This window comes from Hyperoodon ampullatus (assembly GCF_949752795.1).
Source record: "Hyperoodon ampullatus genome assembly, chromosome: 9".
Classification (NCBI taxonomy): domain Eukaryota; kingdom Metazoa; phylum Chordata; class Mammalia; order Artiodactyla; family Ziphiidae; genus Hyperoodon; species Hyperoodon ampullatus.
Genome location: NC_136922.1, coordinates 11,579,556 through 11,600,654, shown reverse-complemented (window position 1 = coordinate 11,600,654; position 21,099 = coordinate 11,579,556). Strand labels below are relative to the sequence as shown.

The 21,099-nt window shown below is 38.6% G+C and overlaps 1 protein-coding gene across 1 annotated transcript in view; it reads left to right on the top strand.

The window, feature by feature from the left end:
* The window catches only part of RELN (reelin), a gene marked incomplete at both ends in the record, with an annotated part of 529,938 nt that overhangs the window by 483,290 nt on the left and 25,549 nt on the right, over positions 1-21,099 (top strand). Inside the window, 6 exons of the mRNA XM_079711605.1 lie at positions 7,991-8,131; positions 9,641-9,818; positions 12,184-12,377; positions 15,704-15,960; positions 18,395-18,549; positions 19,609-19,823. Coding sequence (XP_079567731.1) covers positions 7,991-8,131; positions 9,641-9,818; positions 12,184-12,377; positions 15,704-15,960; positions 18,395-18,549; positions 19,609-19,823 — 1,140 coding nt within the window. The remainder of the gene's footprint in view (positions 1-7,990; positions 8,132-9,640; positions 9,819-12,183; positions 12,378-15,703; positions 15,961-18,394; positions 18,550-19,608; positions 19,824-21,099) is intronic.

The window sequence follows — 21,099 nt, the reverse complement described above, 5'->3', positions numbered from 1 at the left end:
GTTTATGGCTTCCTTTGCTGTGCAAAAGCACTTAAAAAAGCACTTAAAGTTTCATTAGGTACCATTAATTTATTTTTGTCTTTATTTCAGTTTCTCAAGGAGGTGGGTCAAAAAGAATCTTGCTGTGATTTATGTCATAGAGTGTTCTGCCTATGTTTTCCTCTAAGAGTTTTATAGTGTCTGGCCTTACATTTAGGTCTTTATTCCAGTTTGAGTTCATTTTTGTGTATGGTGTTAGGGAGTGTTCTAATTTCATTCTTTTGCATGTAGCTGTCCAGTTTTCCCAGCACCACTTATTGAAGACGCTGTCTTTTCTCCATTATATATTCTCGCCTCCTTTATCAAAAGTAAGGTGACCATATGTGCATGGGTTTATCTCTGGGCTTTTTTTCCTGTTTTTGTTTTTGTTTTATCCTATATTTCTGTTTTTGTGCCAGTACCATACTGTCTTGATTACTGTAGCTTTGTAGTATAGCCTGAACTCAGCCTGATTCCTCCAGCTCCACTTTTCTTTCTCAAGATCACTTTGGCTATTTGGGGTCTTTTGTGTTTCCATACAAATTGTGAAATTTTTTTGTTCTAGTTCTATGAAAAATGCCATTGCTGTTTGATAGGGATTGCATTGAATCTGTAGATTGTTTTGGGTAGTATACTCATTTTCACAATGTTGATTCTTCCGATCCAAGAACATGATATATCTCTCCATCTGTTTGTATCATCTTTAATTTCTTTCATCACTTTCTTACAGTTTTCTACATACAGGTCTTTTGTCTCCTTAGGTAGGTTTATTCCTAGGTATTTATTCTTTTTGTTGCAATGGTAAATGGGAGTGTTTCCCCCATTTCTCTTTCAGATTTTTCATCATTAGTGTATAAGAATGCAAGAGACTTCTGTGCATTAATTTTGTATCCTGAAACTTTACCAAATCCATTGATTAGCTCTAGTAGTTTTCTGGTAGCATCTTTAGGATTTCTATGTATAGTATCATGTCATCTGCAAGCAGTGACAGTTTTACTTCTTCTTTTCTGATTTGTATGCCTTTTTTTGGGGGGGGGTGTGGACCATGTTTTTTTGCTTGTTTGTTTTTTTATTTTATTTTTTTAACATCTTTATTGGAGTGTAATTGCTTTACAATGGTGTATTTCCTTTTCTTCTCTGATTGCTGTGACTAAAACTTCCAAAACTATGTTGAATAATAGCGGTGAGAGTGGGCAGCCTTGTCTTGTTCCTGATCTTAGTGGAAATGGTTTCAGTTTTTCACCAATGAGAATGATGTTGGCTGGGGGTTTGTCATATATGACCTGTATTGTGTTGAGGTGGATTCCCTCTATGCCTACATTCTGCAGAGTTTTTATCATAAATGGGTGTTGAATTTTGTTGAAAGCTTTTTCTGCATCTGCATTGAGATGATCATATGGTTTTTATCCTTCAGTTTGTTTATATGGTTTATCACACTGATTGATTTGTATATTGAAGAATCCTTGCATTCCTGGGATAAACCCCACATGTCATGGTGTATGATCCTTTAAATGTGCTGCTGGATTCTGTTTGCTAGTATTTTGTTGAGGATTTTTACATCTATGTTCATCAGTGATATTGGCCTGTAGTTTTCTTTCTTTGTGACATCCTTGCCTGGTTTTGGTATCAAGGTGATGGTGGCCTCGTAGAATGAGTTTGGGAGTGTTCCTCCCTCTGCTATATTTTGGAAGAGTTTGAGAAGGATAGGTGTTATCTCTTCTCTAAATATTTGATCACATTCACCTGTAGAACCAGCTGATCCTGGGCTCTTGTTTGTTGGAAGATTTTTAATCACAGTTTCAACTTCATTACTTATGATTGGTGTGTTCATATTTTCTATTTCTTCCTGGTTCAGTCTTGGAAGGTTGTGCTTTTCTAAGAATTTGTCCATTTCTTCCAGGTTGTCCATTTTATTGGCATAGAGTTGCTTGTAGTAATCTCTCATGATCTTTTGTATTTCTGCAGTGTCAGTTGTTACTTCTCCTTTTTCATTTCTATTTCTGTTGATTTGAGTCTTCTCCCTTTTTTTTCTTGAGGAGTCTAGCTTATAGTTTTATCAATTTTGTTTATCTTCTCAAAGAACCAGCTTTTAGTTTTATTGACCTTTGCTATTGTTTCCTTCATTTCTTTTTCATTTATTTCTGATCTGATCCTTATGCTTTCTTTCCTTCTGCTGACTTTGGGGTTTTTTGTTTGTTTGTTTCTCTAATTGCTTTAGGTGTAAGGTTAGGTTGTTTATTTGAGATTTTTCTTGTTTCTTGAGGTAGGATTGTATTGCTATAAACTTCCCTCTTAGAACTGCTTTTGCTGCATCCCATAGGTTTTGGGTCGTCATGTTTTCATTGTCATTTGTTTCTAGGTATTTTTTGATTTCCTCTTTGATTTCTTCAGTGATCTCTTGGTTATTTAGTAGCATATTGTTTACCTCCATGTGTTTGTATTTTTTAGTTTTTTTCCTGTAATTGATATCTACTCTCATAGTGTTGTGGTCAGAAAACATACTTGATACGATTTCAATTTTCTTAAATTTACTAAGGCTTGATTTGTGACCCAAGATATGATCTATCCTGGAGAATGTTCCATGAGCACTTAAGAAGAAAGTTTATTCTGTTGTTTTGGGATGGAATGTCCTATAAATATCAATTAAGTCCATCTTGTTTAGTGTATCATTTAAAGCTTGTGTTTCCTTATTTATTTTCATGATCTGTCCATTGGTGATAGTAGGGCGTTGAAGTCCCCTACTATGATTATGTTACTGTCGATTTCCCCTTTTATGGCTGTTAGCATTTGCCTTATGTATTGAGGTGCTCCTATGTTGGGTGCATAAATATTTACAATTGTTATATCTTCTTCTTGGATTGATCCCTTGATCATTATGTAATGTCCTTCTTTGTCTCTTGTAATAGTCTTTATTTTAAAGTCTATTTTGTCTGATATGAGAATTGCTACTCCAGATTTCTTTTGATTTCCATTTGCATGGAATATCCTTTTCCATCCCCTCACTTTCAGCCTGTATGTGTCCCTAAGTCTTAAGTTAGTCTCTTGTAGACAGCATATATACAGGCCTTGTTTTTGTATCCATTCAGCCAGTCTGTGTCTTTTGGTTGGAGCATTTAATCCATTTGCATTTAAGGTAATTATTGACATGTATGTTCCTGTTACCATTTTCTTAATTGTTTTGGGTTTGTTTTTGTAGGTCTTTTCCTTCTCTTGTGTTTCCTGCCTACAGAAGTTCCTTTAGCATTTGTTGTAAAGCTGGCTTGATGGTGCTGAAGTCTCTTAACTTTTGCTTGTCTGTAAAGGTTTTAATTTCTCCATCAAGTCTGAATGAGATCCTGGCTGGGTAGGGTAATCTTGTTTGTAGGTTTTTCCCTTTCATCTCTTTAAATATGTCATGCCACTCCTTTCTGGCTTGCAGAGTTTCTGCTGAAAGATTAGCTGTTAACCTTCTGGGGATTCCCGTATATGTTATTTGTTGCTTTTCCCTTGCTGCTTTTAATATTTTTTCTTTGTATTTAATTTTTGATAGTTTGATTAATATGTGTCTTGGCATGTTTCTCCTTGGATTTTCCTGTATGGGACTCTCTACGTTTCCTGGACTTGCTTGACTATTTCCATTCCCATGTTACGGAAGTTTTCAACTACAATGTCTTAAAATATTTTCTCAGACACTTTCTTTTTCTCTTCTTCTTCTGGGACCCCTCTAATTTGAATATGTTGGTGCATTTAGTGTTGTCCCAGAGGTCTCTGAGACTGTCCTCAATTCTTTTCATTCCTTTTTCTTTATTCTGCTCTGCGGTAGTTATTTCCACTATTTTATCTTCCAGGTCACTTATCCGTTCTTCTGCCTCAGTTATTCTGCTACTGATTTCATTTTTAATTTCATTTATTGTGTTGTTCATCATTGTTTGTTTGCTCTTTAGTTCTTCTAGGTCCTTGTTAAATGTTTCTTGTATTTTCTCCATTCTGTTTCCAAGATTTTTGATCATCTTTACTATCATTACTCTGAATTCTTTTTCAGGTAGACTGCCTATTTCCTCTTCATTTGTTTGGTCTGGTGGGTTTTTACCTTGCTCCTTCATCTGCTGCACATTTCTCTGTCTTCTTATTTTGTATAACTTACTGTGTTTGGGGTCTCCTTTTCACAGGCTGCAGGTTCATAGTTCCCGTTGTTTTTGGTGTCTGCCCCCAGTGGGTGAGGCTGGTTCAGTGGCTTGTGTAGGCTTCCTGTTGTAGGGGACTGGTGCCTTTGTTCTAGTGGGTGGGGCTGGATCTTGTCTTTCTGGTGGGCAGGGCCACCACATGCTAGGCAGCTCTGCCATCCTCCACTCCTAGGAAGATCTCCCCCGCCTTTAACAATCATCAAATCACTGCCCTCTCCACCACTGACCCCCAGCCCCTGCCCGACCACTCTCAAGACGTCTCCTATTTGATTCTTTCTGGCCACCTTTATTGCTGCCAATTAAACATTCTTTCAGTAAAGGTTTATGAAGCCCCATCTGTAGGAGTCACCAACAGTAAAATGGTAATTAAGGAGAATAATCCAACAGAGGAAACTATGCATGAATAGGCACTTTTATTAAAACGTGATAAGAGCTTTAATAAAAGGTGATGGATTTGTCAGAATGGCCATCATCAAAAAGTCTACAAATAATAAATGCTGGAGAGGATGTGGAGAAAAGGGAACCCTCCTACTCTGTTGGTCGGAATATAAATTGGTGCAGCCACTATGGAGAACAGTATGGAGTTTCCTTAAAAAACTAAAAACAGAGCTACCATGTGATCCAGCAATCCCACTCCTGGGCATACATCTGGAAAAGACGAAAACTCTCATTCAAAAAGATACGTGCACCCTAATGTTCATAACAGCACTATTACAATATCCAAGGCATGGAAGCAACCTAAATGCTCATTGACAGATGAATAGATGAAGAAGATGTGAGATGTATATATATATATATACAATGGGATATTACTCAGCCATAAAGAAGAATGAAATAATGCCATTTGCAGCAACATGGATGGACCAGAAGGTTATCATACTAAGTGAAATATGTCAGAAAGAGAAAGACAAATATCATATGGAATCGCTTATATGTGGAATCTTTAAAAATGATACAAATGAACTTATTTACAAAAGAGAAATAAACTCACAGACATAGAAAACAAATTTATGGTTATCAAAGGGAAAGGGAGGGGGAGAGATAAATTAGGAATTTGGGAGTAACAGATACACACTACTATGTATAAAATAGATTTTAAAAAGTACCTACCGGGGCTTCCCTGGTGGCGCGGTGGTGGAGAGTCCGCCTGCCGATGCAGGGGACACGGGTTCGTGCCCCGGTCTGGGAAGATCCCACATGCCGCGGAGTGGCTGGGCCCGTGAGCCATGGCCGCTGAGCCTGCGCATGCGGAGCCTGTGCTCCGCAACGGGAGAGGCCACAACAGTGAGAGGCCCGCGTACCGCAAAAAAAAAAAAAGTACCTACTGTATAGCACAGGAGACTGTAGTCAATATCTTATAATAAACTATAATGGAAAAGAATATGAAAAAGAACATATAAGATGTTACAGAAAAGCCCAAACGAATTTTTTGGCCAACCCAATATACATATATATATATATATATATATATATATATATATATATATATAACTGAATATATGTATATAAACTGAATCACTTTGCGTACACGTGAAACATTGTATATCAACTATACTTCAATTTAAAAAAAATTTAAAGGTAATGGAGCATATATAAAATATTAGGGGAACAAGGAAATCTTATTACTTGCCCACTACCTATGCACACTGAAGATATAAAACAATATTCCTTGAAGGAATACAGAGATATTTCCTGCCCTTCAGAAACATATAATCTAAAAGACAGAATAAGTATGTTAAGTGTTGACTTGTTATTAAAATCCAAGTAATGATGTGCTATGGAAAATACGATATTCCTCTATGTTATTTATAAGATGTTGCTGCATGTACCAGGCATAGCTATTAATAAACTTAGTCTTTTTTAAAAATTAACTAATGATCAGAGCACTGAGTTACACAGCCACAGCAGGGGCATCTTCATATTACTTACTCTGAGAATACCCGCTCCCTGCACCTTAGAGCACCTACTGAGTGCTAGGTGCTGTACACTGAGTGTATAATGTTAAACAAAAAGAGATTCACCCTGCTCCCTTACAACTTTTCTGAGGAAGAGACAGACATTTAAGAAATACATGTGCAAACAAATATATGACTACAGTTGTGATAAATACTATGAAAGGAAAAGAACCATTTGCTATGGAAGAAATGTAGTTTTTAAAGGGATCTGAAAGAATATTACTCTATGAGGACCTAACATTCCCTCTGAGACCTGAAGGACACACAGAGGTTAACCGGGCAGAAAGGAAAAACATGCCAGCAGAAGGCAAGAAAGAGTTGGAGGAGCTTCAGGAGCTGAGAGGAGGAGCCGGGCTCCAGAAGGGAGGCTGAGGGACCAGAGGAGAGGGCTCAGCTCCGGCAGAGCCTTGTGGGCCAAGGAGGAGCTTGGGATTGAAGTTAAGTGCAATAGCAAGTGACAGGAGGGTATTAGGTAGACGTTTCTCTGCTGAGACGAACAGATGGGAGCTGGCAAGCAAGACAGATTATGGAGAAATGAGTGCATAGATGCTCAGCAAACAGATATCAAACGGAACGATTTATTTTCAGAGTGAAGATTTGAGTTTTGTGGTTTCTTTTCTATTTTCTAAACTTAATATAAATGTGTTCAGTTGGAAAATTTTAAATCCTTGCTGTTATTTGGTCTTTGGCCCTGCCTAAAACAGGTATCTTTCAGTCAAGTGGTTAGCATATCTCTTAATGAGAAAAGTATATAAATCCATAAAACAAGAGTTGCTTTGGCTAATTATTTCCTCCAAGGTCTTTGAATGTTCAAGCTCACTTGAGCCTCAGGCATTGTTTGGATTTTACTGCCATCTAGTGTCCCTAAACACGTAAGTTTATTTGTCCTTATGAACAAGACTGTCCCCCAAGCTGTGCAAATGAGCAAATATATATTCTCCAGAATGGGAGAATCCCTGTTTGGGTTTTATTTACATTGCATTTAAATCAATATAAGATAAGTCTGGTCTTACTATCCTCTCTCTTCTCTGTCCAATTATCTTATCTAGGGTTTCACTGATCCTTCTGATATACACCCCCAGTCTTCCTAAGGCTCTCATTGTGAGAATTCCTCATAATTGCTGAGCAGTGTGCCTCCTGTACAAAAGTGTCTGGCCTTAGGGAGCACGTAGGAGTTGAAATCCTCTCCCCAACTCAAATGCAGAGGGGTTATGGCTGCTCAAGGACAAACATCATTTCCTAAAATGCAAATACAACTTGGCAGCAGCCCTGTTGTCCCTCCACAATGATTTCCACACAAAATTTAGGGCTCACTGGTCCCATGAGGCTACTGATTTTAGCATTCATTTTAGTATCTGTTTTAGTCTGTTTTCACAAGGCTCAGAAAGCTCATTGGCCTAAAATATTGGGTTGGCCCAAAATTTCCTTCAGCTTTTAAGTAAAAATAAAAGACACATTTTTTCATTTCCGCCAAGAACTTTATTGAACAACGTATTCACCGTTTTGTTCCACTACATTCTGCCATGCTGATACGACAGCTGTCCCAGTACAATCTAACAAAATTGTTTCAAATGAAGTTAAAGACAACTAAGCGGCACTAGAGCCATCTTACGGGAAAAAAACGAATGAACTTTTCAGCCAACACAGTATATTCTCAAGCTATTGCAGTTCAGTTTGGTTTGGTTTTCTTAATCAAAGTTTGGCAAAGAATTGGCCATAATGAGTACATTTTTCGGAACACAAGTGAGGACGTACGTGCATTTGTGTACAGTCCTCCATGCACTTGTTCAGACATACCAGAACACGTTCTCTTGTCCATCACATCCTTCATTATAATTCTCTTTTTCTTCAAAGGTCCCAAGCCACTCGTTTCCGTTGGCATCAACCAGCTCCTTTTGACAAGCAGCAGACATGGGCAATAGATAATGTCTATATCGGGGATGGCTGCACAGATATGTGCAGTGGCCATGGAAGGTGCATCCAAGGAAACTGTGTGTAAGTAGGTTTTTTTTCTTCCTTTTACAGAAAGTTCCTGACTCACTTTCCGGCCAGGAGATTTTTCTGAAACTGTTTTTTTAATCACTTCCAAGCTGCTTTAGGTTATATTGATACATTTTTCCTGAAATCTGACCTTGAGCTAACTATGGAGTTTATGGCTATCTTTGTTCTTGCTTAGAGATTAGGAACTGAACAATAGCTATCTTGTAGGGAGAAGGCTGAGTTATAATTGACTTGTTTTATTTTCTTCTATGTTTCTGTGATATGAGCCTTGAAAAAGACATTAGAAGAAGTTCAGGAGTTCCATATGTTCTGACTGAAAATAATACATCCTAAGTATTTTTCTCACTTAGGTCTGAATGTATGTAGTGATATGCCTTACTTGTGGTTTCAGTGGTATTCCTGTGGTATTTGCATAAGGAAGTATATAAATGCCTGATCAATTTGCCAGGTGTATTTGATGGAGAGACCTACAATTTTACTCAGAGAGCCTTAGTATCTTTGGAAGGATCTAAATAAAGAGAGAGAGAGAGAGAGAGAGAGAGAGAGTGAGTGAGAGAGAGAGAGAGAGTGTGTGTGTGTGTGTGTGTGTATGTGTGTGTGTGTTGTGTACTACAGGGCTCTGGGCTTTATTTTCAAAGACTCTGCTGTTCGATGGGGTACTATGAATGAAAATGCTGATAGAGAATTCAGTTCCTTCTCCACTAATCCCTGTACACCTGGGGAGTCTTTCCTTTGATTAATGATTCTAGCCCATATCCAGCATGACCTCTGAGATCCCGGAGCCTCCCAGTCCTATATTCATATTTCCTCCAACACTGAACAGGGAATTCACTTCTGTGGTCAGAGATGCTATCCAAAGTACCCTCTGCTGTTTGGAACATGGCCTCTTGGATTCCTGATTGGCTCAAAGCCTCTATTAAAAAGACCAGTTTCGGGCTTCCCTGGTGGCGCAGTGGTTGAGAGTCCTCCTGCCGATGCAGGGCACACGGGTTCGTGCCCCAGTCCAGGAAGATCCCACATGCCGCGGAGCGGCTGGGCCCGTGAGCCATGGCCGCTGAGCCTGCGCGTCCGGAGCCTGTGCTCCGCAACGGGAGAGGCCACAACAGTGAGAAGCCCGCGTACCACAAAAAAAAAAAAAAAAAAAAAAAGACCAGTTTCATAAATTATTAGGACCAACCAGTTTACTTTGGTAGCTGCAATTACTTATCAGCCATCCAGAGCTGTGTCATGCAGGGACAGGGCTTTAGTAAATTCTTTCAAATTGCTTCTCTCTCCACCTGTAAGCCCAAGTCACTACTTTAGGAAAGCATAGAGGCAGTTAATTCACAGCTTATTTCTAACCTAAAGCACTGTTAAGGAGAGCAGGTGAATTCCAGCAAGCTCTGTGAAGATAACCTTTCATCATCTTGGACTAGGAAAAGGAGTTGGCTTCGCTAATTTGAGAGAACACTTGCAGGGGCTTTGTTTGATGTTGACTTTTCTTTTCTCTTTCTCCACTCCCAGCTGTGACGAGCAGTGGGGTGGCCTGTACTGTGATGAGCCCCAGACCTCCCTTCCAACCCAACTCAAAGACAACTTCAATCGGGCCCCATCCAACCAGAACTGGCTGACTGTGAATGGAGGGAAATTAAGTACTGTGTGTGGAGCTGTGGCTTCGGGAATGGCTCTGCATTTCAGTGGGGTTAGTGTTTGGCTGCTGTTTATTCATTTCTGCATCCTCTGAGTTCCCCCCCAAAAAGTCAAGTCTCTTTTGAAGTTTAATTTGCAAATCAGGATGCAGAGTTAGACACTCTAAATGCACAACCCTGATGTGAACTCACAACTTTCTACAAATCAGAAAATGCTAATTATTTTCAGCACTTTCCTACCACAAATTAGCTGCGACAATTTAATTATGCAGGGTAGTGTCAGCACAGGCATACTTAAGTACACATTTAAAAAGGACTTAAATGAATTTCCACCCTGGGATAGAGAGCTTGCACAATGTGTGAGGGTCTTCCACCTGAATGATGCTCTAATTGAAAATTCCTGAGCTTGCAACAGATTTGGGATTTAGGGAGCCAAAAATCTGGAAAATGAGCTTCAGTTTCCTGAATTTATTAACAATAATTAATCCCTTATGTAAATTATCCAAGAAAGAGTAATTGTTAGTAATTACTAAACGTGTATTTTTAGCAGATTATTTTATGAATGATAGCAGCAACGTTAGAAAATTGCTTTGAGAAATTTCATAGTCATTATGCATTGCTGCCAAAGATGACTTGTTTAAAAGTAGAATTTCTCCAGTACTATAATTAAATACCCTTTACAGGCAATTTAATTTTTAAAAATTACAAATTCACTATCAGTTCGTTACTGCCCTACCACATCCTACCTTAGAGTTTACGTTTGTGCCAATGAAATATACTAGTATTTTAGCCCAAGAGTAGCAAGAAGACATACATTATGTTGGATTTTTATAATCATCAACAGTGATTAAGAATGTAGTGTTTCATGAAAGAATGCTCAGCATCATTAATCATTAGAGAAATGCAAATCAAAACTACAATGAGATATCGTCTCACACCGGTCAGAATGGCCATGATCAAAAAATCTAGAAACAGTAAATGCTGGAGAGGATGTGGAGAAAAGGGAACACTCTTGCACTGCTGGTGGGAATGTGAATTGGTACAGCCACTATGGAGAACAGTATGGAGGTTCCTTAAAAAACTACAAATAGAACTACCATACGACCCAGCAATCCCACTACTAGGCATATACCCTGAGAACACCATAATTCAAAAAGAGACATGTACCACAATGTTCATTGCAGCTCTATTTACAATAGCCAGGACATGGAAGCAACCTAAGTGTCCATCAGCAGATGAATGGATAAAGAAGATGTGGCACATATATACAATGGAATATTTCTCAGCCATAAAAAGAAATGAAATTGATTTATTTGTAGTGAGGTGGATGGACCTAGAGTCTGTCATACAGAGGGAAGTAAGTCAGAAAGAGAAAAACAAATACCGTATGCTAACACATATATATGGAATCTAAGAAAAAAAAAAAAGTTCATGAAGAACCTAGGGGCAAGATGGGAATAAAGACACAGACCTACTAGAGAATGGACTTGAGGATACGGGGGGTGGGGGGGAAGGGTAAGCTGGGACAGAGTGAGAGAGTGGCATGGACATATACACACTACCAGATGTAAAACAGATAGCTAGTGGGAAGCAGCCGCATAGCACAGGGAGATCAGCTCGGTGCTTTGTGACCACCTAGAGGGGTGGGACAGGGAGGGTGGGAGGGAGGGAGACGCAAGAGGGAAGGGATGTGGGAACAGATGTATATGTATGACTGATTCACTTTGTTATAAAGTAGAAACTAACACACCATTGTAAAGCATTTATACTCCAATAAAGATGTTAAAAAAAAAAAAAAAAGAATGCAGTGTTCACAGTACTCCTCCTAGCTTAGATGGAACTCTAAGAGGCCTAGTTTTCTTCATAGTTTCAACTAAGAAATGACTCTGTTAATGAATTAATATAGAAAACATTAAAATCAACTATAAAAGTTTAAAAAGCTTACAACTAATATCGCTAATTATAATTAAGTTGTATTACATTTTTGGACATCATTTTTAAATTTCATATTAAAATAGTCATCTCAGTGTACTATTTTGTTAATAGCTGATACCTTTTTAAAAATCTAAAGGATACCTATAAATACCTAGAAATAATTTAATAAAAATATAGAATAGTTACTTAATTTCAGCTCTCCTGTTGCTTAGAAGAAAATAGAAGAGAATCTCTTTAGAATACATTGCCCTTTGTAAGTAAATTCTAATACTGAAATTTCAAAGTTCAGCATATATTTGCTGTGTACCTACTGTGTGCTAAAGGCCATAGTAGGAGTTAGTATAATAGGAGAGATAAGAAAATCATTATTGCAATACTGTGTGACTTGTATTGCAAAAGAAAGGATGGAAGCCAGAGAATACCTAGAACGTGTAATGATGATTCCTTATCACCGTGTTGTTGCATTCTGCTTCTTTTCCTTAGGGTTGCAGTCGGCTCTTGGTCACAGTGGATCTAAACCTCACTAATTCTGAGTTTATCCAATTTTACTTCATGTATGGATGCCTGATCACACCAAACAACCGTAACCAAGGTGTTCTCTTGGAGTATTCTGTCAATGGAGGCATTACCTGGAACCTGCTAATGGAAATCTTCTATGACCAGTACAGTAAACCTGGGTTTGTATTCTATTTTATCTCTTATAACTAGTATGTTGAGCAAAGATGCTTAGTAAGACCTGCCAGCAATCCATCACAGGGACCACAGGGGACCTGGACCACACTCACCAGTAGAGGATGCCTCTGAGACCAACACGAAGACAAGGTTTCTGAGCTACATAAACAGCTGGTTTGGGGTTTTTATTTCAAAAAAAACTAGTTTGTGAATCCGCAAATAAAATAAAATACACAATCACAATGCCAATAATGAATAGACCCACTGTAAACACTCATATAAATTAATGAATATATGATAATTAATTTCAACAGCATTTTGGGAAAGTGGAAACAGAAAAGTAATTTATTTGTTTGTTTATATCGTGTTCACTCCATTTTAGAGAATTGGGGGCTAGAAAATAAACACAAAATGTAAATATCCTTAAGAAGCCTAGAGTCTATTTTTAAATTCCTTATTGAAAAACCCTGAAGAAACACAATGTATGGGTCATTTTTAAGCATATACTCTTGAAGGGCAAAAAACAATTGCGGCTGATTAGAAAAGTCCCAAGGTTGTTAAAAAGGAAAAGAGCATGTTTATTAAAGTAGGAGGAGGAGAATAGGGAAGAGGAAGGTGATATAGGAGAGAAAGAGAGAAGGAGAGAAGGTTGGAGGAGAGCAGCCAGAGGGGAGGGGAGGGCTGACTGCAGCCCAGTCAAGAAACAGAATAAATAAAAGGAGAAACGTAGATAATCTCAGTGCATGGCAAGCCAGGTACAAGCTAAAAATTACGTAAAATAAAAACAATCAAGAACCTTGTAAATGATCATTTAAATTCAACGAATCGGTCAAGGATATGTTCAGCTGTGAATTACAGAAAACCTAAAATAACATAAAAGGTGTTTTTTCCTCTCTTATGTAAGTTAGATCCAGAAGGAAGTAACCCAGAGCTGCTACAGCGGCTCCACCAGGTCCAGAGACCCAGGTTCCTTCTAACTGGTACTTCCGCCACACTCAACGCTTTGGTCTGAGAGGACCCCCATTCCAGCCTGCAGGCAGGAGGATGGGGCAAGAGCAGTGTGCTGTCTCTCTTTAAGGACACTTCCTAACCGTTGTCCACACTTCCATTCACATTCTAATAGCCAGAACTTAGTCACAGAGACACACCCAGATGCAAGGCAGTCTGGACATAAGCAAAAGTTCTGCCATAAGCAAAAGTTTTAAATACTGCACTTGCATTAAAGTTGGACACCAGTAAAGGATTCCAGATAGAAACTAAGTGGTACACAGTGTAATAGTGCAAAAAAATGTGCTCACCTATTAGTAGGAGATAGTAGGCAAGGCAAGTAAACTGTTTATGGAGAAAGTTATAATGACTCTCACATATGAGTTCCTGAACACTTTAACAGCATAATATACAGGGAGAAGGAAGTTATGTTTCTGTAGGATAAAAGCATAACTGTCTAATCCACTTTAGTTCTCTGAAGGAGAAACAAATTCACCAAGGTAGGAACAGTGGTCATAATTTATTTACACTTTTCGGTAGCCTTGGATAAATTTCCACTCCAGAGGTTTTTAAAATGTGGTCAAGGATTTATCAGGAAAGAGAAATAAAGATAAAAGATCGTTGCTCTGGATAAAGAAGTGTGATTGTGTGTCCCTCCAGGAACGGATAGATTTCTGATGTTATTTAATACTTTTTAAAATGTTAATTACACATGCCAATTCAAAGGAAAAAAATTATAGAAAGATCTTACAAGGTGAGCATACAAAAAAAGAGGGAAGGGAGGGGCACAGGTGAGCTTCAAAACTGAGATGCATGAGGAAATGAACTTTGGAAAAGATTATTTACCTAAAGACTCATGGTCTCCAAGCTGCCAGTTACTACACAGCTGACAGTCTGGGATTCACAATCTACACTTCCCTTCCCTAAGACCAAGACCCACTGAGTTATCATGGCCCAAAGTGTGCACAAAATGATGGACATAATCAAAAAAAGTATTTAAGGGACTTCGCTGGTAGTCCAGTGGCTAAGACTCTGCACTCCCAATGCAGGGGGCCCAGGTTCGATCCCTGGTCAGGGAACTAGATCCCACATGCCACAACTAAAGATCCTGCATGCCGTGACTAAGACCCAGAGCAGCCAAATAAATAAAATAAATAAATAAATATTTTTAAAAAGTATTTAAAATCCAAGTACTGGAAATCCAACTAATAACATCCTAGCCTTGAATGGATTTTGATTGCCCCTCATCTGGAATACTTCCTGCTCTTCTGGTCATTATACTTAAAGGAAGACATCAAAGAGAGAAGAAGAAGGAAACATAAAATCAACAAGGAGATAGTATGTAGGCAAAACTAAAATAACAAAACCTCTTCCATGTGAAAGACGAAAACCCAGGGGTCATATTGAAGCCCTCAGCTTAAGGGGTCTTCCCAGGATGAACTGCAGTGCTAACACGCAGAGGCAGCCCTGGAATGTAAAGGGAGGTAGATTAGCATGGATAAAAAGATGAGACTTTATAGGAGAGTAAACCTCAGGAAATTATATTCCCCAACAGATTTTATGAGTTGTGAATATCATTTCGAAGGGGTTTGATATCTTCCTGGGGTTTTAATGCATCATTGTGATTAAGGGGTATTTCCGACCTTATTTGTAGCTGGTAAAGATTCATGTTGGAGGGTGGAGCCATGTGTTTCCATGTCTGTCTTTGGTGATTGAGTCAGGGACAGCCTGCTCGGCTTGTTAGCCCATGGTTCTCACTCAGCATTTCTAAGTATAATGTTTTCAATAAAGCATAAAGTGGATGTCAAACCAGGCAACTGATGAAGTAATTACATATATCCTGGTACTCTCAGGCTGAGAACCCAAATGTCCTGCCACAATCTAGTGTCCAAATTCCAAGCAAGTTTCTGGTACACATGGGAGTGGAATAAAATCAAGGTGGCAGGAGAAGGAAACAGATGAAACCAACCCCTGAGTGGCAGAAAAAATGTCAGTATTGGTTTATGTCTACCAAAGTGCATATACCCTATGCCTACCGATCTGGAGGGTCTCTAGGCAAGCAGAAAACTGTAGGGTCCCTCTTAGTCCTGCCCAGGGACAGTTAGAGCAAGGGGGTAGTTCCAGGATGCTTGAATTTGTTCACATTCTGTTTCCCCAGTTTAGTGATTTGTGAGACTTCGTAAAATTAAGACAGTTTATCGTGGTTTTTAAAAACGATTTTAGCTAACGTCCTCTCCTCATCCTCCCTGTGACATGTAATATCTTATCTCTGGTTGCACATCCCTTCCTCGCATTAGATATTTGACAAGACTTTCCCCCCCACCCCAACCATCATTTTCTTCAGATTCGTGAATATCCTTCTCCCCTCTGACGCTAAAGAGATTGCTACTCGTTTCCGCTGGTGGCAGCCGAGACACGACGGCCTGGACCAGAACGACTGGGCCATTGACAACGTCCTCATCTCAGGGTCTGCGGACCAGAGGACCGTCATGCTGGACACCTTCAGCAGCGCCCCAGTGCCCCAGCACGAGCGTTCACCCTCGGACGCTGGCCCTGTGGGAAGAATTGCTTTCGACATGTTTATGGAAGACAAAACTTCAGGTAAATTTTTCACTGATGCTAAATGAAAATCCATTTGGGTCTTCTCCAAAAAGTGCAATGTGGAACCTTTTACAAATTTTCAAGTGGTACAGAAACAGTGAAAAGGGTGTCACCCTTTTGCTTCTCTCAACCTTCCTGGTTTACATTGTAACTAAATCTTTTCTTTCGGTCAAGCCAGCAAGTTTGTTTTAATAAATAGCATTCAATAATTTTATTAACAGGGTAATTTTCTTTAAAAAATTTTTCATTTCTAGATACATAGATACATACATTTCTAGATACATACTTACATAGATCTGATTCAGAACTTTGTTAAAGTACTTATTTATTTTTCCCTATGTAATGGTTTACATAAGTGAGTTTATGATCAGAGAATAATTTTAGTACAACTTCTGTACGAATAAAAGCAAATACATATTTTTCAAGTACCTAAAATAGTGATTTTTACTTTAGACTAATTCGTGTTGTACAATTAAGCTCCTGCTTGTCTTGCAAAGACAGTGCTCCTAGAAAGTGTAATATCTACTTATATAAGTAGTTTATGATATTGTGGAAGAGATTGATGTTAGCTGATTAATGTAAGCCCTTTTTCATCAGGATTGCAGAGTTCTAGCATAAAATAAAATATGTACCCCAGAATAAACTCAGGGTATTCTTATTGGAATTCAAATCTCTGTGCTTTTTGATTCTTGAGTCCTGTATCTGTACTGTAGGACTAAATGTAGCTCCAAATGCCATGGAATGAAAACTTAACAGATAATGGCATTGTGGTAGCCATTTGAGTCCTGGAGATAAACTGCTTGTTCTACAGACATATGTTATGCTCAGACAAAATCAAAAAGACACAACACTGGTGAAGGCTCAATTCCAATTAAATTGTTTGGTCTCTTCTCTGACTCTTCTGAGGCCAGCCAACTCTGTGATTTGCACAGTAACCCAAGCCTCCAGTTGCACCCATTCATCTTCACTGTGAATGCTGGAGCTAACCAGGAAACTGCCAGAGAAACGTTGGACCTATGAAATCAAAGTGTATCAGGAATTAGATGAAATTTCCAGATATGTTTAATGTCTGACCTTTCTGGGATAAAATCATTATGTTAAAACACCTCTTCCAGGCTTCCTTGGTGGCGCAGTGGTTGGGAATCCGCCTGCGCATGCAGGGGACATGGGTTCGTGCCCTGGTCCGGTAGGATCTCGCATGCCGCGGAGCAACTAAGCCTGTGCGCCACGGCTGCTGAGCCCGTGTGCCACAACTGCTGCAGCCCGCGTGCCTAGAGCCTGTGCTCCGCAGCAGAGAAGCCACTGCAATGAGAGGCCCGGGCACCGGAACGGAGAGTAGCCCCCACTCGCCACAACTAGAGAAAGCCCACGCCCAGCAGTGAAGACCCAACACAGCCAAAAATAAATAAATTTATTAAAAAAAAAAAAAACCTCTTCCGAAAGGGAAAGGAAATTGTGACAGACACAAACGTGTGCACACACGCACGTGTGTGTGTGTGTGTGTGTGTGTTTGAGAGAGAGGGACAATAGGATTATTCTGCACTGATCAGATCATAACCTTGCTGCTTAAATTTTCCTTAGACTCCTAGAAGCTTTTTTTAAAAAATCACTTTATTGAGGTGTAATTGATGTACAAAATGCTTTAGATATTTAATGTATACAATTTGATGAGTTTGGAGATAAGTGTTCACCCATGAAACCGTCACCACAATAAAGGCCATAATTTATCAATCGCCTCCAAAAGTTTCCTCCAGCCCCCCTCTTTTTTAATATTGATTTTTCTGTTATGGTAAGAGCACTTAACATTAAGATCTCTCTTAGCAAATTTTTAAGTATGAAATGCAGAATTGTTAACTGTAGGCCCCATGTTGTACAGTAGATCTCCTGAGCTTATTCAGCCTTGCATTACTGAAACTTTGTGCCCTTTGAGTGACAAGTCCCCATTTCCCCCTTCCACTATTCTACTCTCTGGTTCTATGAGTTTTACTATTACAATTTTTTTAATTGCCCAGAAGGTACTACCAAAATTTGAGTAGAAATAACTAACTCACTTGGCTATCATGTTACTAAAAATCTTCCTCTATCATGTTACTAAAAATCTTCCTCCTTCTTTAGATTCTGCCTAAAAAGTTTAACACCTGTCAGAAAAAAGAAATGGGTATATATTTTCCTTTGCTTTTCATCTGTAACACATACAATACACTCTTTCTTTCTAAAAGTAAACTTAGCTAGTATTGGATACTTGATATATCTCAATCTCTCAGTATCCATGTTCCTAAAACTATGTGCTTACATTAGTGTTTTGTCTATGGATGGTATGTAATAAGAGAGATTTCTACTTCAAATAATTCTAGATCTTGCCTAAAGTGAAAATTTGTTTCAAAGTATTTTTGTCATAAATCTGTCATAAAATTTTTGTTTTTCTTTTTTTAAGTAAATGAGCACTGGCTATTCCATGATGATTGTACAGTAGAAAGATTCTGTGACTCCCCTGATGGTGTCATGATTTGTGGTAGTCACGATGGAAGAGAAGTGTATGCAGTGACCCATGACCTGACTCCCACTGAAGGCTGGATCATGCAATTCAAGGTGAAAATGTGATGACCTCAATTACATAAATAGCCATACACCAGCAATATAAAAATGAAAAAAATTGTGGAGACAACGATCATACAGTATTTTATTGACTTAATACATACTTTGAAAAATGAAATTTAATATTAAGATAATATATCAATACATCCCAACTACATATAACTTAATGATTAAAAGTATTTTATTTTTGAACTATTTCAAGATGAAACTTACATAAGAGTAAATGTGTTTCTGTCTGGGATTAAATACTGATAGAGCAAAATATTGATAAATAAAATGTAGGATACTGATTTCAATTCCCTGAGTTTAAATCATTATATGATTTAGGCAATTTTTTTCCTTTAAGAGAAGATTAAAGCTATTGCAGTTATACCTACTTCTTTTTTTATACCTACTTTCTTTACAAAAGCATTTCAGTGTTTCTGGAGAAAGAAAATTATAGAAAACAAAGGCATGATTAGCATTAATGCCAACATCAATTTTGGCCAAGATTTTATTTCAATCAATTTATTCTGTCTACCTCAATCCCACTGTATTAGCAACAAATGTTGCATTATGACTATCTCCATCAACAAAGGGTTAGGGTCGAAGGTACCTTCTGTAATTACTTCATTGCATCTTACTTGTAGTTGAAAGTGATTTATTGAGAGTCATAAATTGTATAACAAAACAGTAAACTTGGTAAAGCTGTTAGTAATCCTTCTTGGTCGAGCATTCTGCCAAACAGAAGTGCCAGACCATTAGCACAACAAACAACAATTTGTAAGAGTAGGCCCAGGCCTACCAAGGCAATCAGCCAGCCATGGCAGAAGCACAGATTTCAGCTTCTCTCCAAACTCCCTGCACAATATATGTGACACTTTCTATAATTTGTCACCTTGGGCAACCATGTCAACTCCGCCGTCTATCAGCAGAGCAAATAATGAACCTGAAAATACAGGACAGGTGTGGTTGTCTGTCAAGTGATCAGCAACTTTCTGGCTACCAAGTCTTTAGAGCAGAAACTGTAATATGGTTTTAATATCTTAATAATCTTGCATTTCCATTTGTTAGATCTCTGTTGGATGTAAAGTATCTGAAAAAGTCACCCAGAATCAAATTCACGTGCAGTACTCTACTGACTTTGGTGTGAGCTGGAATTATCTGGTCCCTCAGTGCTTACCTGCAGACCCAAAATGCTCTGGAAGTGTTTCTCAACCATCTGTATTCTTTCCAACTAAAGGATGGAAAAGGATCACCTACCTACTTCCTGAAAGTTTAGTTGGAAAGTAAGTAGAAAATTAAAATAAAGCCTAGTTCTAAGCACTAGAAATAGGTTTAGGGACACTGTGGTCAGCCTGAAAGTATTGTGTAATTGTGGATAAAATGCTCTCTTCCTCCCTAACTCTGAAGGTTCTCTAACTGGTGACCTCCATGATGAGTTAATTTAAGGAGACCTCAAATTGTAATCCTCAGACTTGTCAAGATAGGCCTTGACAGGCCCTTCCATTTTCCATACCTCAGTGTCTGAAAATGGTGATGGCCTTGGAGCCAGTTGAAAACATGTATGCTACCTTATGGACCTTGTAAATTGTGGTCCACTGTACATCATACGCTTTGCACATTACTGCCTTGTCCATCCATGATAGAGCCAAGAACAAAACCTAACTCATCATGCTATTTGTACAAATCCTAACTCTTCATGCTATTTGTACAAATGTAGTTTGTAGGTAGGTTTCATTTTTTTCTTATCAAAGCATTATGTTCTGCACCTGCAGTGAAAAGTAATTAGCCTGGAGCAGTAGTGAGCCAAGATGATTAAACTGTTTTTTGAAAAGTATGTGGATAAGTTAATTTAGGCAATTACAAAAAATTTCCAAAGATGCCACATGCTGCAACTAAGACCCCATGCAGCCAAATAAATAAATAAATATATATTTTTTAAAAATTTCCCTTCGGGCTTCCCTGGTGGCGCAGTGGTTGGGAGTCCGCCTGCCGATGCAGGGGACACGGGTTCGTGCCCCGGTCCGGGAAGATCCCACATGCCATGGAGCGGCTGGGCCTGTGAACCATGGCCGCTGAGGCTGTGCGTCCGGAGCCTGTGCTCCGCAACGGGAGAGGCCACAGCAGTGAGAGGCCTGGGTACCGCAAAAAAAAAAAAAAAAAAAAAAAAAAATTTCCCTTCAACTATAAAATTAGGGGAAAAGATACATTAAAGAAGATGACAGGTATACTTCTACCATATGAATCACAGTTTCTGGCTAAATGAAGAACCTTCTTGTGAAACAGAGTTAGGATATAGGACCAGAACATATAGAGCCTTTGAATAAGGTGCTTACACATGGCAAAAAAAAAAAAAAAAGTCCCTTAGAGATCATTTATTACATGACCACTCACAGTTTTCTGCTACATATCTAAAGGGCTTAGTCAATTAATGTGCTAGAAAACAATCAGGATACTTTCAGCTGCAGGTAACAGAAAACTCCATTCAAATTAAAATTAAATGTGGCTCAGTTGAAGATGAAATGTATTATATCTATAATGAAAAAAACCCAAAGATAAGTG